This window comes from Acomys russatus, chromosome 12 (genome assembly GCF_903995435.1).
Source record: "Acomys russatus chromosome 12, mAcoRus1.1, whole genome shotgun sequence".
In the NCBI taxonomy this organism is placed as follows: Eukaryota; Metazoa; Chordata; class Mammalia; order Rodentia; family Muridae; genus Acomys; species Acomys russatus.
The window spans coordinates 34,374,197-34,394,488 of NC_067148.1; the positions used below are offsets into that span (position 1 = coordinate 34,374,197).

General features: G+C 36.2%; 1 protein-coding gene and 1 long non-coding RNA gene across 2 annotated transcripts in view; one reads left to right on the forward strand and one right to left on the reverse strand.

The window, feature by feature from the left end:
- Kansl1l (KAT8 regulatory NSL complex subunit 1 like) overlaps positions 1-20,292 on the forward strand; it is an 88,482-nt gene that overhangs the window by 42,266 nt on the left and 25,924 nt on the right. Inside the window, exon 6 of the mRNA XM_051154161.1 lies at positions 7,289-7,493. Within this exon, the coding sequence (XP_051010118.1) occupies positions 7,289-7,493 (205 nt within the window). The remainder of the gene's footprint in view (positions 1-7,288; positions 7,494-20,292) is intronic.
- The window catches only part of LOC127196459 (uncharacterized), a 54,051-nt gene that overhangs the window by 13,999 nt on the left and 19,760 nt on the right, over positions 1-20,292 (reverse strand). The window lies entirely within an intron of this gene.

Here is a 20,292-nt window from a genome sequence, read left to right on the forward strand (position 1 = left end):
TACATCTGTTTTGACTGGCAGTTTTAGAGGTTCACAGTCAGTTGGTTACACTCATTAGTTTGAGGCTGGCAATGAGACAGCACACAATGTCAAGGATATTTGGTGAAACAAATCAGGAAGCAGGGAGCAAGCAAAAAGGAAAAGAGAGTCTGGGCTCTCAAGAGCCCTTCTTAAGGTCATACCTCTTATGGCTAAAGAACCTCTCTATATCTTACTGTTAAAGGTTCCACCCCCCCCCCTCTATTAAAGCCAGCCTGTACACCAACTTATTGGTCAGTAGACATTGGTAGACTCAGCATCCAAAACATGCCATTATGCTCTGCAGTTTCTTGTAGATAATTGACATTATTTTTGTTTTTGAATCAGGGTTTCTCTGTATAGCCTTAGCTGTCCTGAACTCAATTTGTATACCAGGCTGGCCTTGAACTCACAGCATCTGACTGCCTCTGCCTCCCTGAGTTCTGGGATTAAAGGCATGTATCACTATGCCTGACTGATAATTGGGGAAGGCTAGGAATATACCTAAATTGTTATAGTGTTATAGCCTGCATGAGGCTCTAGGTCTCACTTCCAGTATGATATAAACTGGAGGTAGAGGTCCACACTTGTAATGGTAGCACTGAAGAAGTGAGACAGAAGATTGAAGGTTTTGAGTCTGGGATGTAGGAAAGCCTGTATCCAAAAACAAAACAAAACAACAAAACAAAACAAAACCCTTAGTTTTCTTGTGCAGTAGTCACATCAGTACTCTGTTGTTCTCATGACTGCCGTCTTCTTCAGTTTTGCTTATCATGAAACTTGTCTCTGGATTAGGTACTGGAGAGATGGCTCGGCAGTTACCAGTACTTGTTGCCCTATCATGGCGACCCGATTTGATGATCCTAATACCCATGTTGAGTGGCTCATGAATGCCTGTAACTCACATTCCCAAGAGATCTTCTTTCCATAAACATACACACACACACACACAAGCTTGCATGCTTAAAAATGAAAATCTTAAGATGAGAAATTCAAAACAGTATAAACACTTATATTGTAGTAAGAGACATTTTATAGGAAGAGAAAGCCTCTCTTAAAAGTCATGGGAGTAAGCTTGCATGCATGCACATATTGAAATCTCTTGGTTATATAGAGGCCATTTGTGATTTTTAGCTGCCTTCTGTGTAGTTGAAATGTCATATAAGGAACCTCACAAATAAAATGTTTCAGTTCTTCTACAAAACTCTAATCATTCTAGCCTTACATCACATATTATAATTTTACATAGTAAAGGAGAAATTTAAATTTTAAATTAACCTTTCTTTAACTTTGTGGGTCACAGAAAACTTACTATTTATGATATATATATTTAAATATCTTAAGACCATTTTTATAAGTTTCCTAATGACCTCCTCTCATATTTTCACTGTTATTTTCTGGGGAGCCTGTACCCTTGTTGCTCACTGATTCCTGAACCTCATTTATTATTTAAGGCCACTATCTACCTGAAAGAGGTATGGTTTTAATTATATTTTTAGCTTTCTTAATCCTGCCACTAAGGTCTGAGATGAGTCACTGAGAACCAAATAAGTATGATTAAATGTCCAAGTAAATGAAGCATTGCATTATGTCATTGACATAGTTATGTTTTTAGAACTAATATTCTAAAATGGACATAAGATGCTATAAAGATATCTTTAGGGTATCATCTCTGAGAATGTGAATTCTACTTGAAAGAAGGTCTAAATTTTGTGGTTTAATTTTTGTCTTAATAAGTTCCAGAATGAATCTTAAATTCCAATGACTCTTTGTCATGCTATTTATTTCCCTTAACAGTAATTATCTCATATGAAATACAACTGTTCCTTCCAGTTGAGTATCATAATTAAGAAGACACAGGTACATTGTCAAACTAATCACAATATAAAGTAATAACAATGTTTTCTCTCAATTATGAGAATATTATTGAATATTTTCCGAGTCCGTGTTCTCTATGATATTGGATTCTGATGGACAACACTAATTACCATATTAGGTCATTGTGTGGTGTCACTGGGGAAATAACCTTGCCTGCTGTGTTTTTAAGGTAATGCCAACAGGAGTTTTTATTTGTAAAATGGCTTCTTTTCTTTTTTATCTCTAATGATGTAAGTGTAAAACATAATTTTATACAGGGGAATTTACTGGAATATTTAATATTACTACTAAAATTATGTCTCAAAAGTATATAAGAACAGGTTTATTTTGGACTGTTAATTAGAAAAATGAGGATATAAAATTTATTGTACAATGACTTTTTAGAAAAATATTTGAGGGGCATACAACAGAATGTTAGTAAAACAATATTTCATCTTAGAAGGCAGGGTTTGGATTTTATTTGCTTTTATTTTTGTTGTGTGGTACATGTGTGGGTACCTATGTGTACATGTGACCAGGATGATTACAGAGGTCAGAAGAGAATTCTGGGGGTTGGTCTTCAGGTACCATCTACCTTCTGAGACAGGAATCTTCACCAGGTAGGCCCAGCTTTCAGAGGTGTGCCTCTTCTATCATCATGCAAGTGCTGGGCTTACAGGTGCCATCTGCCACACCAGGCTTCCTACATGGGTGCTGAGCAATCCGAGCTCGTGTTCTAATGCTTATGAAGCTAGCTCTCCACTTCCTTAACCTCTTCTCCCCTTTCTTTGTGTGTACATTTCCAAATCTTCCTTAAAATGAAAAACACTAGGTTTTCCGAACTCAGATAAGAAGTAATGTATGACTGGCAATCAGTAGCTTCTGACTTTGTTTTGTTGCCCTAATGGCTTTGAGGTTCCTCTGTAGGCAGGCAGTGTGGTTCATGCTGTTGTCACAGTTCTTCAGAGGATGGCGTAGATGGGTCATAAGGTCCAGGCCACGCTAGCTTGGACCATAGCAAGTATGAGGTGGCTAACTTTGGCTTACACAGTAAAAACTTTTCTCAAGATTAGCTACAAAAATAAAAAGTCCCATTTGAGGTTAATATCCGGATATCAGAATGCAAATAACACTATAATAATCAGTTCATCATAGAAATCCACCTATTTCTAGACTTAATTATCTCAATATTTTGCTAACTCAGTTAAGCTATTTTAATTTTTAAACACTATACAGTCCAGTATATTTCTGTGATAGTCTCTATCATATTTTGTCACCTTGGTCTTGAATTTCTGACCCTCCTGACTCTACTTCTTATCATAACTTATCATTGTCATGAAGTTCTCTACTCACATTCAACTTTTAATCTTAAGATACTCTTTTTTAAAACTTTTAATTGGCTCTTTATGAGTTTCACATCATGCACCCCAGCCCCACTCATCTTCTTGTCCCCTCGTATCTGCCCCCCCCACACTTGCAACCTCCCCACCAAAAAATACCACACACACACACACAACTAAGCATAGAAAACATCTCACTGTGGAAGCTATAGTGTGTCTCAGTGTGTCCTACAATATACTCCTCTGCCCACACATCTTTACTTCCAAATGTCTGGTTCACAGTTTCAGGCTTCTGCCCTGGTGGTGTGGATAAGAGAGAGCTAGCGAGCTGACCAGCTCAGCTACCACCCAGGCTCATATCCAAAGCTTTGAGTTGGCCCACCCCAAATTCTATATTATCTGTGAACTGTTGGGATGTTGAAAGAGCTGGTCTTGTAGATAGAAAGCTGCAAGATCTCCATGACACAGGGCAACAACAAGATAACTGGGAGGAGTTCCAGTAAGGAGCCAATTTAAGATAATCTTTTACTGATTAATCTGTTGAAATCAATATCCAGCAAAAATCTATATACCATATCTGGTTATTAAATGTCCTAAGTGGGTTTTGCCTTCAGCAGCCATGTTAAAATGTATTAGAAATACAAAATTAAAAGACTATAGTTGAAGTATTTATTTTGTACTGTGAACTGAATCTAGAGTGTTATGCATGCTAATCAAATGCTTTACCCTGATATATATATATCTCACATACACATCTATGTGCGCACACACATACATGCTAATCAAATGCTTTACCCCCTGAGGTGTGTGTGTGTGTGTGTGTGTGTGTGTGTGTGTATATATATATCTCACACAGCTATGTGTACACACACATACATGCTAATCAAATGCTTTACCCCCTGAGGTGTGTGTGTGTGTGTGTGTGTGTGTGTGTGTATATATATATATATATATATCTCACATACACAGCTATGTGTACACACACATACATGCTAATCAAATGCTTTACCCCCTGAGGTATGTGTGTGTGTGTGTGTGTGTGTGTGTGTGTATATATCTCACATACGCATCTATGTGAACACACGCATACATACTCGACCCTTTTTCTTCTTCCAAGACAGGATTTCTCTGTGTAGCCCTGGCTATGCTGGAACTAACTTTGTAGATCATGCTGGCCTCAAAGTCAGAGAGCCTGCCTCTGCCTCCCAAGTGGTGGAATTAAAGATGTGAGCCTCTACCACCTTTAAAATTTTTTTTTAAAACTTCTGGAACTATAGCAACTGTTTGACAGTCTTTATATCTCAATTATTAACTACTTAAGTATGATAATCAATAGTAGCTTTCCATTTTATTTGACTTTATACTGTAAAAAAAAGTGCCCTTTATCTGGGCATGATGTCACATGTCTGTGATCCCAGTACTTTGTACTTTTTACATTTGAGACAGAGTCTAAGTTGTCTAGGCTGGTCTTTGCTTTATTCTGTGTCCCAGGCAGGCTTTGAACTTACAGTCTGAGTGACTACTGAGGCTTCTTCAGTACCTAGTATTACTAACTTGTGTTTGGTTTCCCATTGCTTATGTAAGCATTCTTGAATTTTTGTTTAATTCACTCTAAAAGAATATTTTTACAGTAGCTGTAATATGATTTAAAAAAAAAAACCAATACTGTTATAGAAAACAGTATCTTAGCCGGGCATGGTTGCACACGCCTTTAATCCCAGCACTCCGGAGGCAGAGGCAGGTGAATCATGGTGAGTTCGAGGCCAGCCTGGTCTACAAAGTGAGTCCAGGACAGCCAAGGCTACACAGAGAGACCCTGTCTTGAAAAACAAAACAAACAAACAAAAAAGAAAACAGTATCTTGTTGTGTAGGTGGGCATGAATATGTTAGGCATGATAAATATTCTTGGGGTTGTATGTTCATGGATAGAGGGGCCAGAGGTTGAACTTGGGTGTCTTCCTCAAGCACTCTCCACCTTATTCTCAGAAACAAGATCTCACTGGACCTGGAGTACGACCATTCCACTGAGTTCTAGGTTCCATATAAGCCTGTCCCCTGTCCCAGTGTTGAGGTTACGAAGAGAGGGGGGTAGGGGATAGCAGGGGCACTGCTGCACTTGGCTTTTTGTAAGGGTGCTAGGGATCCAAACGCAGGCTCTTGTGCTTCTATAACAGGTATTTCATAGACTGGGCTATTTCTCTAGCCCTTAGGAGAGCCATATCTTATATTTACCTGTAAATGCCAAGTGTACTTGAATCAAACAGCATTATTTATAACTTATATATTGATGACCACCATCACATAGAGAAGTGTTACTACTTCTAAGTGGAAGTTATGAATATATCAAAGATAAAGGGACCAGATGGAGACCTCTAAATGTTTCCAGGTTCTTGTCACCTTTAAAGAAATAAGTAAGGAATTCAGAGCAAGTTTATTATAAGGCAGAGTTATATAGTAAAGTAGTAATAGCTGGTTTCTCAGATATATATCTCATCTCCAATAGCTCCTTTCATGCCTAAACTTAAAATGAAAAGGAGGATTATTCTTGAGTTAAGAGGAAAGGGAAGGAATTCCAAGAAGTAGTGTGTCTGTGTGTGTTTGCCCTGGGTGGTGTTTTTTAGATGTAGATTGGTGTCAGATACATGTTAATTTGCAAGGCTAATGATACATAACTATGGTGTAATTATAATGAAGCAAAGGATAGTTAGCAGTTGTGGCAGCAGTTTTTGAGTGGTCACACAATGCTCTGCCATAATCTCCTGCAGCTGTATCACCCTTCAGCAGTGTGCACTTCGTTACTTTGTTCCCTGTGGCTACCTAGCTTATCTCCAATTCACTTGCTAGTGTTAGACTATTAAGTCAGCTTGTGTTGATCTGCATAAATAAAGTTGGAATTGGTCCTGTTGTGTGTAAAAAGCTTATTTATATTAGTACATAAATATATTACTATGTATTCTATATTAATATATTATACGATACTATGTTTATGTAATTATGTAATATACTAATATAGGTGAAGTTAAATGCGTCAACATAAAACAGCTCTCCATAGTTTAGTCTGATTAAAATTATACTTAGAAATAGACTCGGGTTGCCTTGAACAATAGATTCCACTGTGGGAGCAATTCGTGACCATTTTATAAACAAGAGAAAGCCATACATCAAGGCATCTACCAGATACAGGCTGAGCTTCCAGTAGGCCAGCCACAGCAAAGCCAGGCATCTGCTAGTGCTCTTAGGTACTGTCCCTTGACAGTCTTAGTTTTTGGGTTGGTGGAAGCTAGTGGTCTAGTATAACTTAGTTATTAATATATTCCAAAGATTTTTTTTACTGCTATTCAAAATAAAACTAGACCAGATTTAGAGATGGATCACAAATGGCTAAAGATACCACTAGATAATTTTTCCTTTATCTGTAGCATTGCAACATAATCACGAAGTTGCAACCTGTCAGGTTGTAAAATCCTCAAAACAGATGAGCCTTTCTTTCCCGGGAACTTCAGTTCACAAAACCTTAAGTATAACATTAAATATTGTTATAAAGAATAATTATAAAAATGTATTTTCCATGTATAGCTTCTTTCATTATTTTATAGTTCTAATTTCTGTATCATAAATTTTAAAAGTCTCTAAAATAGGACTGTAGCTGTTTGAAAATTCACTGAAATTTGGTATGCAGGAAGCTTGATTATAGAGAAATGAAAGATACAATGAGGAGACCTTGGTACTTTTTAAGGCCTTGGGTTCTGATGTACTTCACACATGCAAAAAGAAATTGGCATAAGTAGTTAAACTGTGTTATATGTGACTTTTTGATTATAAGGAACATTAACTTTGTTTGAAGAACATTTTAACTTTGAAGGTGTATAATTTACAGCAGAAAATAGAAATTATTTCTATACTTTTTACTATTTAGTTTTCCATTAATGTCAATTATTTTACCTATTGTTATCATAAAATTGGCTAAAACTGAATACTTTATTACAATAAACCAAGAAAATTTGCATATAGTTTTCTGTCTTTTTTGTTCATTTTCTTTTACCCCCATCTCCAATTATTTCATACATTTCAGTGCTTCAGAGAATTTAGATGAGCTCTCTTCCTCCAATAGCTGGTTACTTAATCAGAAGCACAGTAAGAAAAGGAGAAAAGACAGGACAAGATTGAAACCTCCATCCTTGGCTATCATGAGTACAGCTGCCCGAACAAGGCCCCTTCAAAGTTTCCATAAAAGAAAACTCTACAGATTGAGTCCCACTTTTTACTGGACTCCTCAGGTAAGGATGCATTGGGGAAAAACATGAAGAAAGATTCTATTACTTTGAGTACAGTGGATCTGAGTTATACACAGATACTTAGAGTAATTACATATAGGATACTTAAAATTCAGTTGATAAAGTAGATAATAACAGATGACAATAAAGTTTAGATTTGATAATTTTTTTTAAAAAAGCAGTATTCTCTGTATTCTGAAATTTCTCTTATTCTGTTTTTTAAAGAAACAATAATTATTGTTTTCTTTGCTGCTAGAGACTTAACATGCCCCCCTGTGTGCTAAACTTGCACTCTGTTCTGAGCTATTACTGCTAAAATGTGTATTGCTGTTTTGTAAGTAAATTAAACTGATTTTTATGAAAATTAAATGTCAAGGTGATTTTTAAAATATACAGGTAAGGGTAACAATGAAATATACTACATGTCTGGGTTGGAAATGTTTGCTCAGGTAAACAAAGTTCTAAGATTAGTGTGAGTTACCAAACCACAGAGGCAGTAAATTATGCAGTCATGATAAAGGATGCAGGAGCTAGTTTAATACGTTTCTTCTGGCCAAATGTGGGGATATTTGAGTCTGCCTTCCTTCTTGCTTCCTTGCTTGTTTGCTTTCTACCTTTATTCTGTCCCTCCCTCCTTTCCTTTCTCCCTCCCTTCGTCTCTCCCTCTCTCCTAAAACTGGGCCATATATATCCTATGCTGGCTTTAATGTACTCTGTAGCTAATAGCTAAGGATGCTTTTGAACCTATCCTCCTGTTGTACCTCTGAGTATCTGGATTATGAGTATACTGGGGATCGAACACAGGCTTTATGAATGCTGTGTAAGAGTGTTTGGTAAGCATTCACAAAGCCCCAGGATTTGAGGCCCAGCATTTCATAAAACTGGCCATAGTGACATATACGTGCAATCTCAGCACCTGGGAGGTGGAGGCAATATGATAAAAAGTTCAAGGACATCTTAGGCCACATAAAGAGTTCCAAGCCATTGTGGCCTAGATGAGAGAGTGTCTCAAAGCAAAACGCACAACACAAAACAGAAACTACATGTACCCGTGAGTTCACACTAAACTCACACCCTGAAAAGATAGACTGGTAGGTAAATATGTAGGTAGATAGTGAAGGGTGTTAATAAATGCAGAGTGGGTGATAAAATAAAAGAATGACTGGGCAAGAATAATGAGTGATTAATAACAATATGGGGTCAAGATTAAGGAGGAGACTGAGGAGCAGGATATCTGCATAGACTTAAAAGTATAAGCACCCTTCCTACATGTTGTCAGGGGTTCATAATAATTTACTATAGGCAATCAGAAAACCTTTCAGCCAAGTTACCAAAGCAGAGCTGTCTATTCGGAAGATACAGTATTATGCAGGGATGTATAATAAATACTACATCTAACTTAGACATGAGTAATGATTAGACTAAGCCAAGGTTAGAAATACACTACTGAGAAACAACTGGCTTGGAATATTTAAAAGTTCTCAACATATTGTCATGAAGAATTGTTCCTGATTGGGATATTGAGAAATATGACTGAGGATTAATGTATGATCCAGAGCAGAATATTGTCAGAGAGACAATTTTCTTGGAACAGTGAGAAAATTGAAGTACAGTTGATAGATTAAATAAAAATACTTGTCAGGTTGGGGATGTAGCTCAGTGGTAGAGTATTTGCCTCCTGTCCATAAACTATATTCTGGCTTCATCCCCAGCACTGTAGGCAAACAAACAAAATCCCAGTGTTGAATTTTCTGGATGTGATAACTGTTTTGTTGTTATGTAAGAAACCAATCTACTCTAGGAAGCACCCACTGACATAGTAAAGGTTAGTGGCTAACATACTAAATTTACACCTGTGCATCTAGAATGGTATTAGTTGTGTGTCATCCTTTGGAGACTTGAGGGTACAAATAAGCAAGTACCTTTCTATTCACTCACTGGTTGATAAGGGCAGTGGAGAGAAGTAACTAGGCAATGGACAGGCGCCAGGGCTCTCCTTGTAGTCGGAGGATGTAGGAAGCGCTCAGCTAATCATCGTTCTGTAGCAGCCAAGGGGGAAATGTTTGCATCTTAAATAGTACACTATTAAGGGCACTTTCAGGACTTACAGCTACAGTCCCAGCATACAAAGACAGTAGACAATATCACTCCTATCTTCAGACCAAAACAGTGAGCAATTTAAAAGCTACTTCCTTTTCATGGATTTATCAGAGATTTGACATTGTCAGGCTAATTGCCACCCTGAATTATTGACACAGTAAGATCCAGAGTCTGATTCCAGATGGAGAAACCATATGGTACACTAACCACAGTCTTGGACTCACCCATTTTAAAGCTTAAAGCTAAGAGAGGATGGCTAATGGCTCTAGCATGTAAGGAGGAAGAGAACCAACGTGGAATGGGCTTGGGCATTATCTGTAAGGAAGATTCTTCAGGGGAGAGAAAACATCTTTCCCATTTTTATTAACTAATTTCTCACTTAAGAGAAGTGGGTGTGTTTGTGTGTAAATTAGGAACATTACATTCATTACTTAAGGACATGGGTACCCTAAAAGATGAGATTTAATTATGAGATTAAGAATACTTCCTTTTTCACACACTTTACCACCAAGCTAAAAGAGCCCCTGTGCAAGAAAAGGGTGTAGCTGTAGACTGAGGAGGAATCTGAAGGGACCCAGAAGTGACTCAGGAGATGGAAGGTAAAAAGACAACCCACAAGTTTCTAAGCAGGGAGAACATATTGGTGGTGTATTATTTTCTATTTATTTTTCTTAGTTTTGTTTCCTTTGGTCTGCTTTTATGATTGTTTTGTTTGTCTATATTTTTAGTCTTATTTCTACCTCTGCTATACTTTGCATGCTTTTAACTATTACTTTTTCCTCACTTTCTGTCATCCCTTTCCAAGCTCTCCACTTTAAAAAACTTCTTATTATTAGTAATTTTAATATGAATAACTTTTAAACTTCCCTGTTTTTATAATTACAATCTGAGACCTTTTATAACCTTACTAAGGATGTAGGTTAAATAGTCATTTGCATTTTTTCTTTTTTCTTTCTTTTTTTTTTTTTTTTTTTTTTTTTTTTCAAGATAGGGTTTCTCTGTGTAGCCTTGACTATCCTGGACTCTTTGTAGAACAGGCTGGCTTCAAACTCACAGCAATCCACCTGCCTCTGCCTCCTAAGTGCTGGGATTACAGGCATGTGCCACCACCGCCCGGCTGTCATTGGCATTTTAATAAATTTTATAACTTTTCCAAACAAATTATCTTGTTATTAAGGCTTAATTTCCTTTATTGTAGACCATAAGCTCAAGAGAAAACTACCCTCTCAAAAGTTATGAATATATAAAGAAAAGAAAAATACATATAGCTCACAATAGATGTCTAGATCATAATTTAAAACCCTGAGAAATATGAAAAATTTAGCCAGTGTGACTCTTTAGGTAAAAGAGTCACAATTGGTAAGACCAAACATGCTGAAAGAGTTGCAATATAAGACAGTTCAAAAGCCTACTTTAAAGAGGAAGGCCTGAAGAAGCAGGTTACTGAAGTGTAGGTACCAATTCAGGACTTAAATATACAAAGTTTACAACATGTATTAAAAATTTAACAAGGAAACTGAAGTTAAACAAAAACAATAAAAATAAATAAAAATAAACCAGTGGAAAATATCACCAATAGACTAGGTCAAAGCAGAAGAAACACCACCAGGGATTAAAAACAAAGTCAAGAATACATTCAGAGAGCAGTTTGAAAAACAAAAACAGAACAGGATGTCCATGACTTTGGGAAACTTTGGGACATAATCAAGAGACCAAGTACATATAATAGAGTTGAGCTGGAAGCTCAAGGCAATTACAGAGTAACAGAAGATTTCTCACATCCAATGATACAGACAAACAGGGACTGGAGGCACTAAGAATTCCTAATAAGGCTGGTTATGATGGCACACACCTTTAATTCAAGTACTCAGGAAACAAAGGCAGGCAGATCTCTGAACTTGAGGCCTGCCTGGCCTATAGAGCTAGTCCAGGACAACCAAGGCTCTTGTTACACAGAGAAACCCTATCTTGAAAAATAAACAAAATTCCTAATAAGTTTGGCAAGAATAGAAACTATGCCACATCAGAATTAAATAAAAATAGAACAAAGGAAGACTATTAAATACACGAGAAAGCTGTGTATGATGTCACATACCTTTTATCCCAGCACTTAGGAAGTTGAGATAGGTGTTTAGTCATGGTGAGTTTGTAGAACACTGAGAATACATGGAGGGTAACATGGTAACATAGCAACACTGTCTAAAAATGAAAACAAAATGCCAAACAACACAGCAAAAAAGCTACTAAAGGAAAATACCAAGATACTTATAAAGGCATTTCCATCAGAATAACATTAGACCTGTTGTCTCAACAAAAGCTTGAGAAGCTGAGAAGAATGGGATGATATCATCCAAGAAATTATGTATGTATGTATGTATGTATGTATGTATTAATATAAGGGGATTATGTTATGTTATTTTTATTCCTAATTTCAGGGCTTTTATAAAAAAAGACATTGAATTTGGTCAAGGGCCTTTTCTGTATCTTTTGAGACAATCATGTGATTTATGTTATATTTATTAATTTGATTGTTAAACCATTCAGAAATCTCTGGAATGAAACCAACCTTTTTGTGGTATACCACATACACACACATGCATAACAAATGTATAGCTAAAAATATAAAAATTGGAGGAAAAGCATTTTCCTTAAAGAGCAAGACAAAAGTCTCCAGTCTCTCCATTCTTATCTAATACACCACTGGGATTATTATCTAGATCAATAAAGCATGAGAAAAAATGAAATGTATACAACTGAAAAAAAGAAATATTCAGTTGTCTTTATTGCAGAAAATTTCATATTATACATTAAAGACCTTGATAAAGACTCTAACATAAGATGTTTAGATCTGATAAAGATTTCCCAGACATAGTGGGATACAAAATCAACATACACTATGTAGTCATTTCGTAATATACAGTTGTAATCATGCTAGGAAGAAAATCAGGAAAATAATCCCTTTCATACTAGCTTCAAAAATAAAGGTACAATCCTAGCCATAGAAATGGAAACGATAAAATACAATAAAAACTGTAAAAATAACTGATGAAAAAAACCCAGGAAGATTGTAGAAGATGGGAAGCTATGCTGTGTCTCTGGATGAGGAGAGTTAACACTATAGAAATATGTACACCACACAAAGTTCTTTCCAGATCCAGTGAAATCCTTAGCAAATTTCAGTGACATTCTTTACAGAAAAATCAGTTCGACAACTAAAGGGATCCCAAATAGCCAAAGCAATTCTAAACAAGAATTGTGTAGAAAATCAAGAGTAACCAAAAGTTTATGTTACAAATTAAAACATAACTTACGTTTGCCATTGATGAGTTCCTGGCTAAGGAGAGATCACCACCTACAGCACAAGACTATCAGACTTCAGGAACAATTCAAACAGAAAGGCAATTAAAAAATTAAATAGAACATGTAAGAAGTCTGAGGCAATTTTAGATGGTGTGTCAGATACTGGAATACCATAAAAAGAATGGGACGAAAATATTTGAAATAATTAGTGAGAAATTTCCAAAAATAGTGGCAAGTAAAAAAGCAGGAGCCTATCTACCTACCTACCTATCCATCCATCCATCTGCCCATTTACCTACCTATTATCTAAAACACATTCCAACTTTAGAAGACAAAGATAAATCTTGGAAAAGGCCAGAGAAAAACCTATCTTAAATTTATAAGCATAAAGGTAGAAAAATAGGTAAATTAAAAAAAATATGCCTATGGAAGCAAAGATGGGAGCAGATCAGTTGAACAACTGATACTGAGATTTTTATTACAAAAGATGCCCATATCCTGATTCCCAGTACCTAAGAGTATAGCCTATAAGCTAAACTGTGACCCCCAACAACTCACTTGTGCTGAAGTTCTAATCTTTCAAGTGTGACCTAGCTTGGAAATCAATTTGTTGCAGAGGTGATCACCATGGGCTCTAATCCATACAAAAAGGGTGATTTTGGACACAGATGAGTGCTTATAAGGTAAATGGCATTTGCATGTGAAAAGTGAGTTCAAAATTATCTAGAGCAGTGGTTCTTAACTTTCCTAGTGCTGTGACCATCCAACACAGTTCCTCATGTTGTGACGAACAAACCATAATATTATTTAATTGCTACTTCCTAACTAATTTTGCTATGGTTATAAATTGTAATGTAAATATAATATGCAACACCTGTGTGGGTCGCAACTCACATGCTGGAAACCACTTACTTAGAACCAAAAAACAAAAAACGAGCACTAAACACAGAATAGTTATTTTTCCTTTAGGTCTTCAAAAGAAAATGAACTGCAGACATGGTGATGTGACATCTACCCTCTAGAGCTAAGCCGCCTGGTTGTTTTACTTTATAACATGCATATGCCTACCTAATTATTGCTATCAATTTATTTAGTAATAGGTATTAAGGAACTTAATACCAATCACTTTAGACTTAGGATGATGCCTAAATCTAGTTATACATATTCCTGTAAGACAAAAGAATTTTGAAAACAGATGGAGACATTGTAAAAAAGGAGCAGACTGGAGTTATGCTATCATAGATCAAATCTTGTATGGTAGAAAAGCAAAACACCATTTCCTCTTAGAACCTTTGGAAGTTTGGCCCTGCCGACAGCTGGGATGCCATAATTATGAGGCAACGAATGTGAAATTTTTCACCCCCTCAATTTATAGCATCTTGTTATGGGAGCCCATGGGAGTATATAGTGCTATAACAGATACAATGTTGTAAGAAAGTGCTTTTCAATTGGATGAATGTAAAGAATGAAACTATTAGGTGCATAATGGAGAAGATCTAGATTCTTGTGAGTACACAAAATGCAGAGGATCAAAGATAAGGCTGCTGACACCTTAGAAATAATGAGCTGTTATTATTAAGATGTTGTGTTGCGAGAAAAAAAAATTGTCTTTTATTTCTACACACCTTATTTCCTTGATACAGGGTCTCTCATTTTACTGGAAACGCGCCTTCTTGGCTAGGCTGTCTGACTTGGAAACACTAGAACCTGCATATTTCCTCTGGTCCCCAAAGCTGGGGTTGCAGGAATACACAGCAAGGTCCACTTTTTACACGAGTGTTAGGACAGTGATTTTGAATATTTACTAAAAGAAATTTGCAATTAAATTGGGGGAACTTGTGATCTGGATTCACCTGGTGAACTATTAAGACAGAATAGGTAATTGAGTAAGGATCTATTAGGTGAAGAGGAACTAGAACTTAATAATGTGGGAAACTCTCATCTTTGGAGGGAGACATAAATAACACATGGTGGAGTGAGCCAAGGTATGGGCAACTGCTTCTCAGAGATACTGGCATTTAATTTATGAGTAAAGTCATCTGTGAGTACCATCAGTCATCTAAGCAGGGGCCAGAGATAGGCAGGGCTGACAGTTCAGAATGCTCAAAGAACTCTTTGGTTTAGGGACATGGATCTCATTGAAATACATAGGAGGCTCATAGGGTTTTTGAGAGTTGTGTGTGCATCATTAGGAACACTCCCAGCTCACACTGAAAAGGACAGAAATGATGTGATATGAGCGATTTTAAGACCTAAGCTTTTCAGGCAAGAATTGTAATATAGGCAAGATAGTAATACTCTTTTGTAGATCTGGAATTATTCTTCAAGACAGAGGGAGGTGAATATGAGCCTAAATGTCAAGGAAAGCAAGCTTCTAGAGAAAAAAAAAAATATCTTCATGTTCCTGGCTGGGTCACTACTTAAAAAGTAGAAATATATCACTAACTAGAAAATATTGCTAATTTGGCCTTTGATAACATTATTTCCAACAAAAGCATTAAGTCTGAGAGTACATATTGAGTGAAAACATTTGTTAAACATACACATCACACACATGCATATATTAGTTTTTTTTTAAAAGTTTAGTTTAGTTTTGTTTGAGACAGGGCCTCTATTTTGTCCTGGAACTCAATATGTAAACCAGACAGGTCTGGAACTCAGAGATTAGCCTGCCTCTCTCCCTTGAGTGCTGAGATTAAAGTCATGTGCCACCATGCCTGCCTTTATGCAATATGCTTATATATATATATAATATATAATAAAATATTTGAATCCAGAATGCATATATATATTTAAGATATATTTTACAAACATTTTTCCAAGAAAAAAAGAGGCTAGGTAAAATTGGCATAAAGACAGAATTATAGGCCATAATGGTTAAAATGGGCAGTAGTATGTTCCATTTTATCAAAATAAAACATTTGTCAATGAAAATATGAGACTTGAGCAGCTTTCATAAAATAACATATCCAAGCTATGCACTGGTAAAATTGAAAATGTGTTAAGAGCTATTACTTATACAAGAAACGCAAGCCACCACTATATATATTAATTCCTGAGACCCAGCAATTTCAAAAGCCAACTAGGAGTAATAAATATGTATGTTTACGTGACTTGGGTACTTTTTATAGGTTGTGAGTTCTACGGAGAAATAGACCAGTAGGAAAATGGGGGTGGGGGGGCGGAGGAAGAAAAGTGGTAGATTTAGACAGATAAAGAGATTTAGCTTGAGTTGGGTCATAGATTATGAAGGCCAGTTGGGCAAGAAGGTCAATTATAATGGTCTGCCATCTGAGAGCTGGAAAGCCAGAGAAGTTTTCTGTTAAAATGTACTTGTAGTAATAGACATTGCAGGTATTTCACTGCATTTGGGAGAGTGGTCAGGTTGGCCAGAAAAGGGCACTATGGTGATTTGGTATTACGGTTACAATCTATACCTTGATCATGGTGGTGGTTATCAGATTCTTGTTGTTCTTTATTGCCAATTGCTATGCAACCTTCTGCCATACAAAGTTGGCATTTCAGCCTTAGGTACCAGGAAGCCACCTTACCAACACTTGACAAAGAGAGGTCCCCTGTAACACTGGGAAAGAATAGACAGCTTAAGATTTCAAGGTAAATTTCTCAATATAGCTTACATTAGAATGCCAATTATTGCATCTTTTCTCATACTTGAATCTAGCTTTAAATTTTATGGATGTGTATGGATGTGGGAGTAAGCGTAGGTATATCCAGGAAAGTAAAAAGAAAAGGGGAAAAGGGAGAAAAAACAACCAGGCTCTGAGGAAGCAGGGTGGGCAGATAGTCGAACACTTGATGTGGAAGTGGAAGGAAGAGCACTGGGCAGGGAGGAAGGGATTGATTTACCATTGTGCTGGGGAGAGGAAAACCATCCAGACCCACTCTGTACGGCCAGGCGTGAGGTACCCTGTCCGTGTGGTGATTAAAATAAAGATGTAGGTGGTGGCTGGTTAGGCGTCCAAACAGTTTACATAATATTCAAATGACAATTTTATTTAAGTTAAGATAACAGGATTATTTTAAGATTCTTAAATCTTAAATTTATTGAAGCAATAGATCTGTGGTTATTTTATGTGTAACTGATGAAAGTAGAGACAGTTGGCTGAGAATTTGGCTAGGTGGGGAAAGGTCAGAGTTCTTGTAGTCACGTTTGCAATCTCCTCTATCTACAAGTTATAAATTATTACACAATAATATAAGAAATATGACCTCATCAGGGTTTTTATAAATAAAATTTTATTTGCAGACCCCTCATTTGTCTTCTATACTCTCTTGTGATATTTTCTATTCCCTGTAATGATTTTCTCTTCTTTAAAAAGTTTTAAATTTAATATATTTTAAATTAAAATTTAATCACTTTTATTTCTTCCTTTCCCTTTCCTTCCTACAGCACATCTCTCATCATGCTCTCAAATCAGTAGCCTCAGTTTCTTTGATTATTAGTTAGAGACACACACACACACACACACACACACACACACGCACGCATGCACGCACACACACACACGCTAAGATTCCTGCTTACCTATGCTATTTTATTTCTCTTGTTTTTGTGTTCTTTCCTTGTTTCTATGTAAATGTATCCAACTTATTTTATTAGTAGGTGGCCTTTTAACTAGTTCACCACCTGCAGGGTTGCTCTGAAAAGTTGTATTTGCACTTTCAGGAACTACTCTTACCTAAATAATAAACAGCCATATGAAGACTATGAAAAACTGAGAAACCATTTGAGATTTTTTTCATTATTCAGTAGTTTCTAGCATATAATCCACAAGCTAAGTTATTTTAAAAAACAAAACCAGTTCCAGTACACCTAACATTTAAAAATTGGAGTAAAGCTTAAAGTTAATCTTTTTGTTTTGTTTTGTTTTTTTTTTGAGACAGGGTTTGTGTATGTTATAGCCCTGGCTGTCCTGGAACTCTCTTTATAGACCAGGCTAGCCTCTAGCTCACAGAGATCCACCTGCCTCTGTCTCCTGAGTGCTGGGATTAAAGACATACACCACCACGCCAGGCTAAGATTGACTATTTTAACATATAAAAAGTAGGCAGAACCACCCCTTTTCAGTATTTTTTCAGCCAAAGTCATTAATAACCCTTTGTGACAAAATGGTAGTGTTTCTAAGGTATTCAGTAGAACATCTCATCAATGCTACTTCATAGCATATCCAATTATGTGCTGGTGCTTTAGTAAAAAATGATCCAGTAGCACAAACTATAGTTTAATAATATACTAAAACTTCTAATTGTAATGTTTTCATTTCCTTTCTAAAGTGTGAAATGCTTAGGTTTATATACTTTGTTTATATGATTAAATGGCACTTTATGTTTTAACTAAAATAAAAATGCTTAAGTAAAAAATAAACAGGAAAAGGGATAATATCTAAAATATGTACAGGTATGTTCATCCTATGGTAAAAAAAAATAGAGAAAATTCAAAGTAGGGCTGGAGAGATGGCTCAGAGGTTAAGAGCACTGTCTACTCTTCCAGAAGTCTTGAGTTCAATTCCCAGCAACAACATGGTGGCTCACAACCATCTATAATGAGGTATGGTGCCCTCTTCTGGTGTGCCGGTGTAAATACAGGCAGAGCACTGTATATATTAATAAATAAATCTTTTTTTTTTTTTAGTTCAAAGTGATATGATTTTACATAGATTTAAATTTCTGTTCGAGAAATAAGACACTCAAAATAAGTTTCAACCCAAATAAAACTGAGGATAATTTCCTGTACTTTGAGAACAGAATATTCTACAGGAAAAAATAATGAATGATATTGATATAGGAAACAGGTTAGTTCCAGCATATAAGGTGTCTGATTAAATAAAGAAAAGGAAGTGAAAAGTATCAGTTAATTAACAGTAGTCAGATACTAAGAAACCAGCTCTTCCTCAGCCTCCTCTTTGTCATCACTTATTACTCCATAAAGAGTAGCTTCTTTAGATATTAAAAAGTAATCATGATAAAGGAATGCCTCATTGAACAGTTCTACATTCCAATGAATTTGAGTTAGAGAAATTCTGTTTACTACATGTACACAATTATTTCTGTGAGAAAATATGTCTTATATAATTGTGGATCAGTCTGGATGGTATCAAATTTTACTAAGAATTGAAAGTCATTTCCTAGAGGAGAGTGGCACATTTTGGTCATTCCACATGTGTTCTGGAAAACACACTGGACGGAAATCCTAGCTGTCTATTTTGGTAGCACTGAGAACAGAACGCCAGCTTGGATCATCATACTTAAGAGCTGCTCTTCAAGCCTGTTGTATTTCTTATGGGTACTGCTGTGCCACTCTGTAAGAAGCTAGCCTCACTCATTCTTCTGGAAAATAGTACTAACGGCTGCTTCAATTCCATGAGTTAAAATGGTTTCCTTTCATGTCACCTAAGAACAATGTCCCCAAGACAACAGATATGAAGGGAGATACAAACCACAAATATAATTTCCACTGCATTCTGTAGGCCAGAACAAATCACAGGCCATCCCCAGAGTCAAGAGGACATAGAAACAAATAATTTTTGTTTGTTTAGAAACAAATCTTTTAAAGAAAGTCTTTATATTTATTTTCACTTAACTAGGTGTAGGTGTGTATACATGAATGCAGGGCCCTATAGAAGCCAGCAGAGTCAGGCCTGGGGTGACAGAAGCTTATAAGTCACCTGACATGATTACTGTTAACTAAAACCAGAAGAGTAGAAAGTACTCCTAATTGCTAAGCCATCTCTTCAGTCTTATAGAAAGAGAAATCTTTTCATAAGGGGTTGCAGCAAAAATGTGTACTTAAAAGAATGGAAGGAATTTATGTCCATTCTCATTAAGTAACTTTCCAAATGGGGTCTGCTTTGGAAAACATAGGTGATCCAGATTAAGAAATCAAAGAGGAAAGACAGTTTGGATACCTTAAAGAGTTGCATTGAGACTAAATAACATTAGAAGGGTATACAACCCAATGACTGCCATGTAAGTATTCATCAAGTGTGAGTGAGGATGATACAGATCCAACAAACAAGAGTAATGCTGGGGAATCACTGAGTAGCTTTGTTTGGGGGAAGTGAAGTGTCATGAGTCCTAATTTTGAGTAATTACTACAGTGCCTTTGAAAAGGTCAGTTTGCAATAGGGAGACACTAGAGGAACAAGTAACTATTAGAACAGATGGATGCAATAAAGACGTGGGTTGCAAGGAAAAAGACTTGATACAAAGAAACATTTTGTGGAATGAATGACTAGTCTTGACTGATTTAATATGATAAAGGAAAGTTTAAGAAGAGAAGAAATGGAAAAAAGTTCTGTATTTACAATTATGGTACTGCTGAATTCATTTTGCAAAATTCATTATGCAGCATCATTCAAGCAGGACTTCTATTACGAAAACA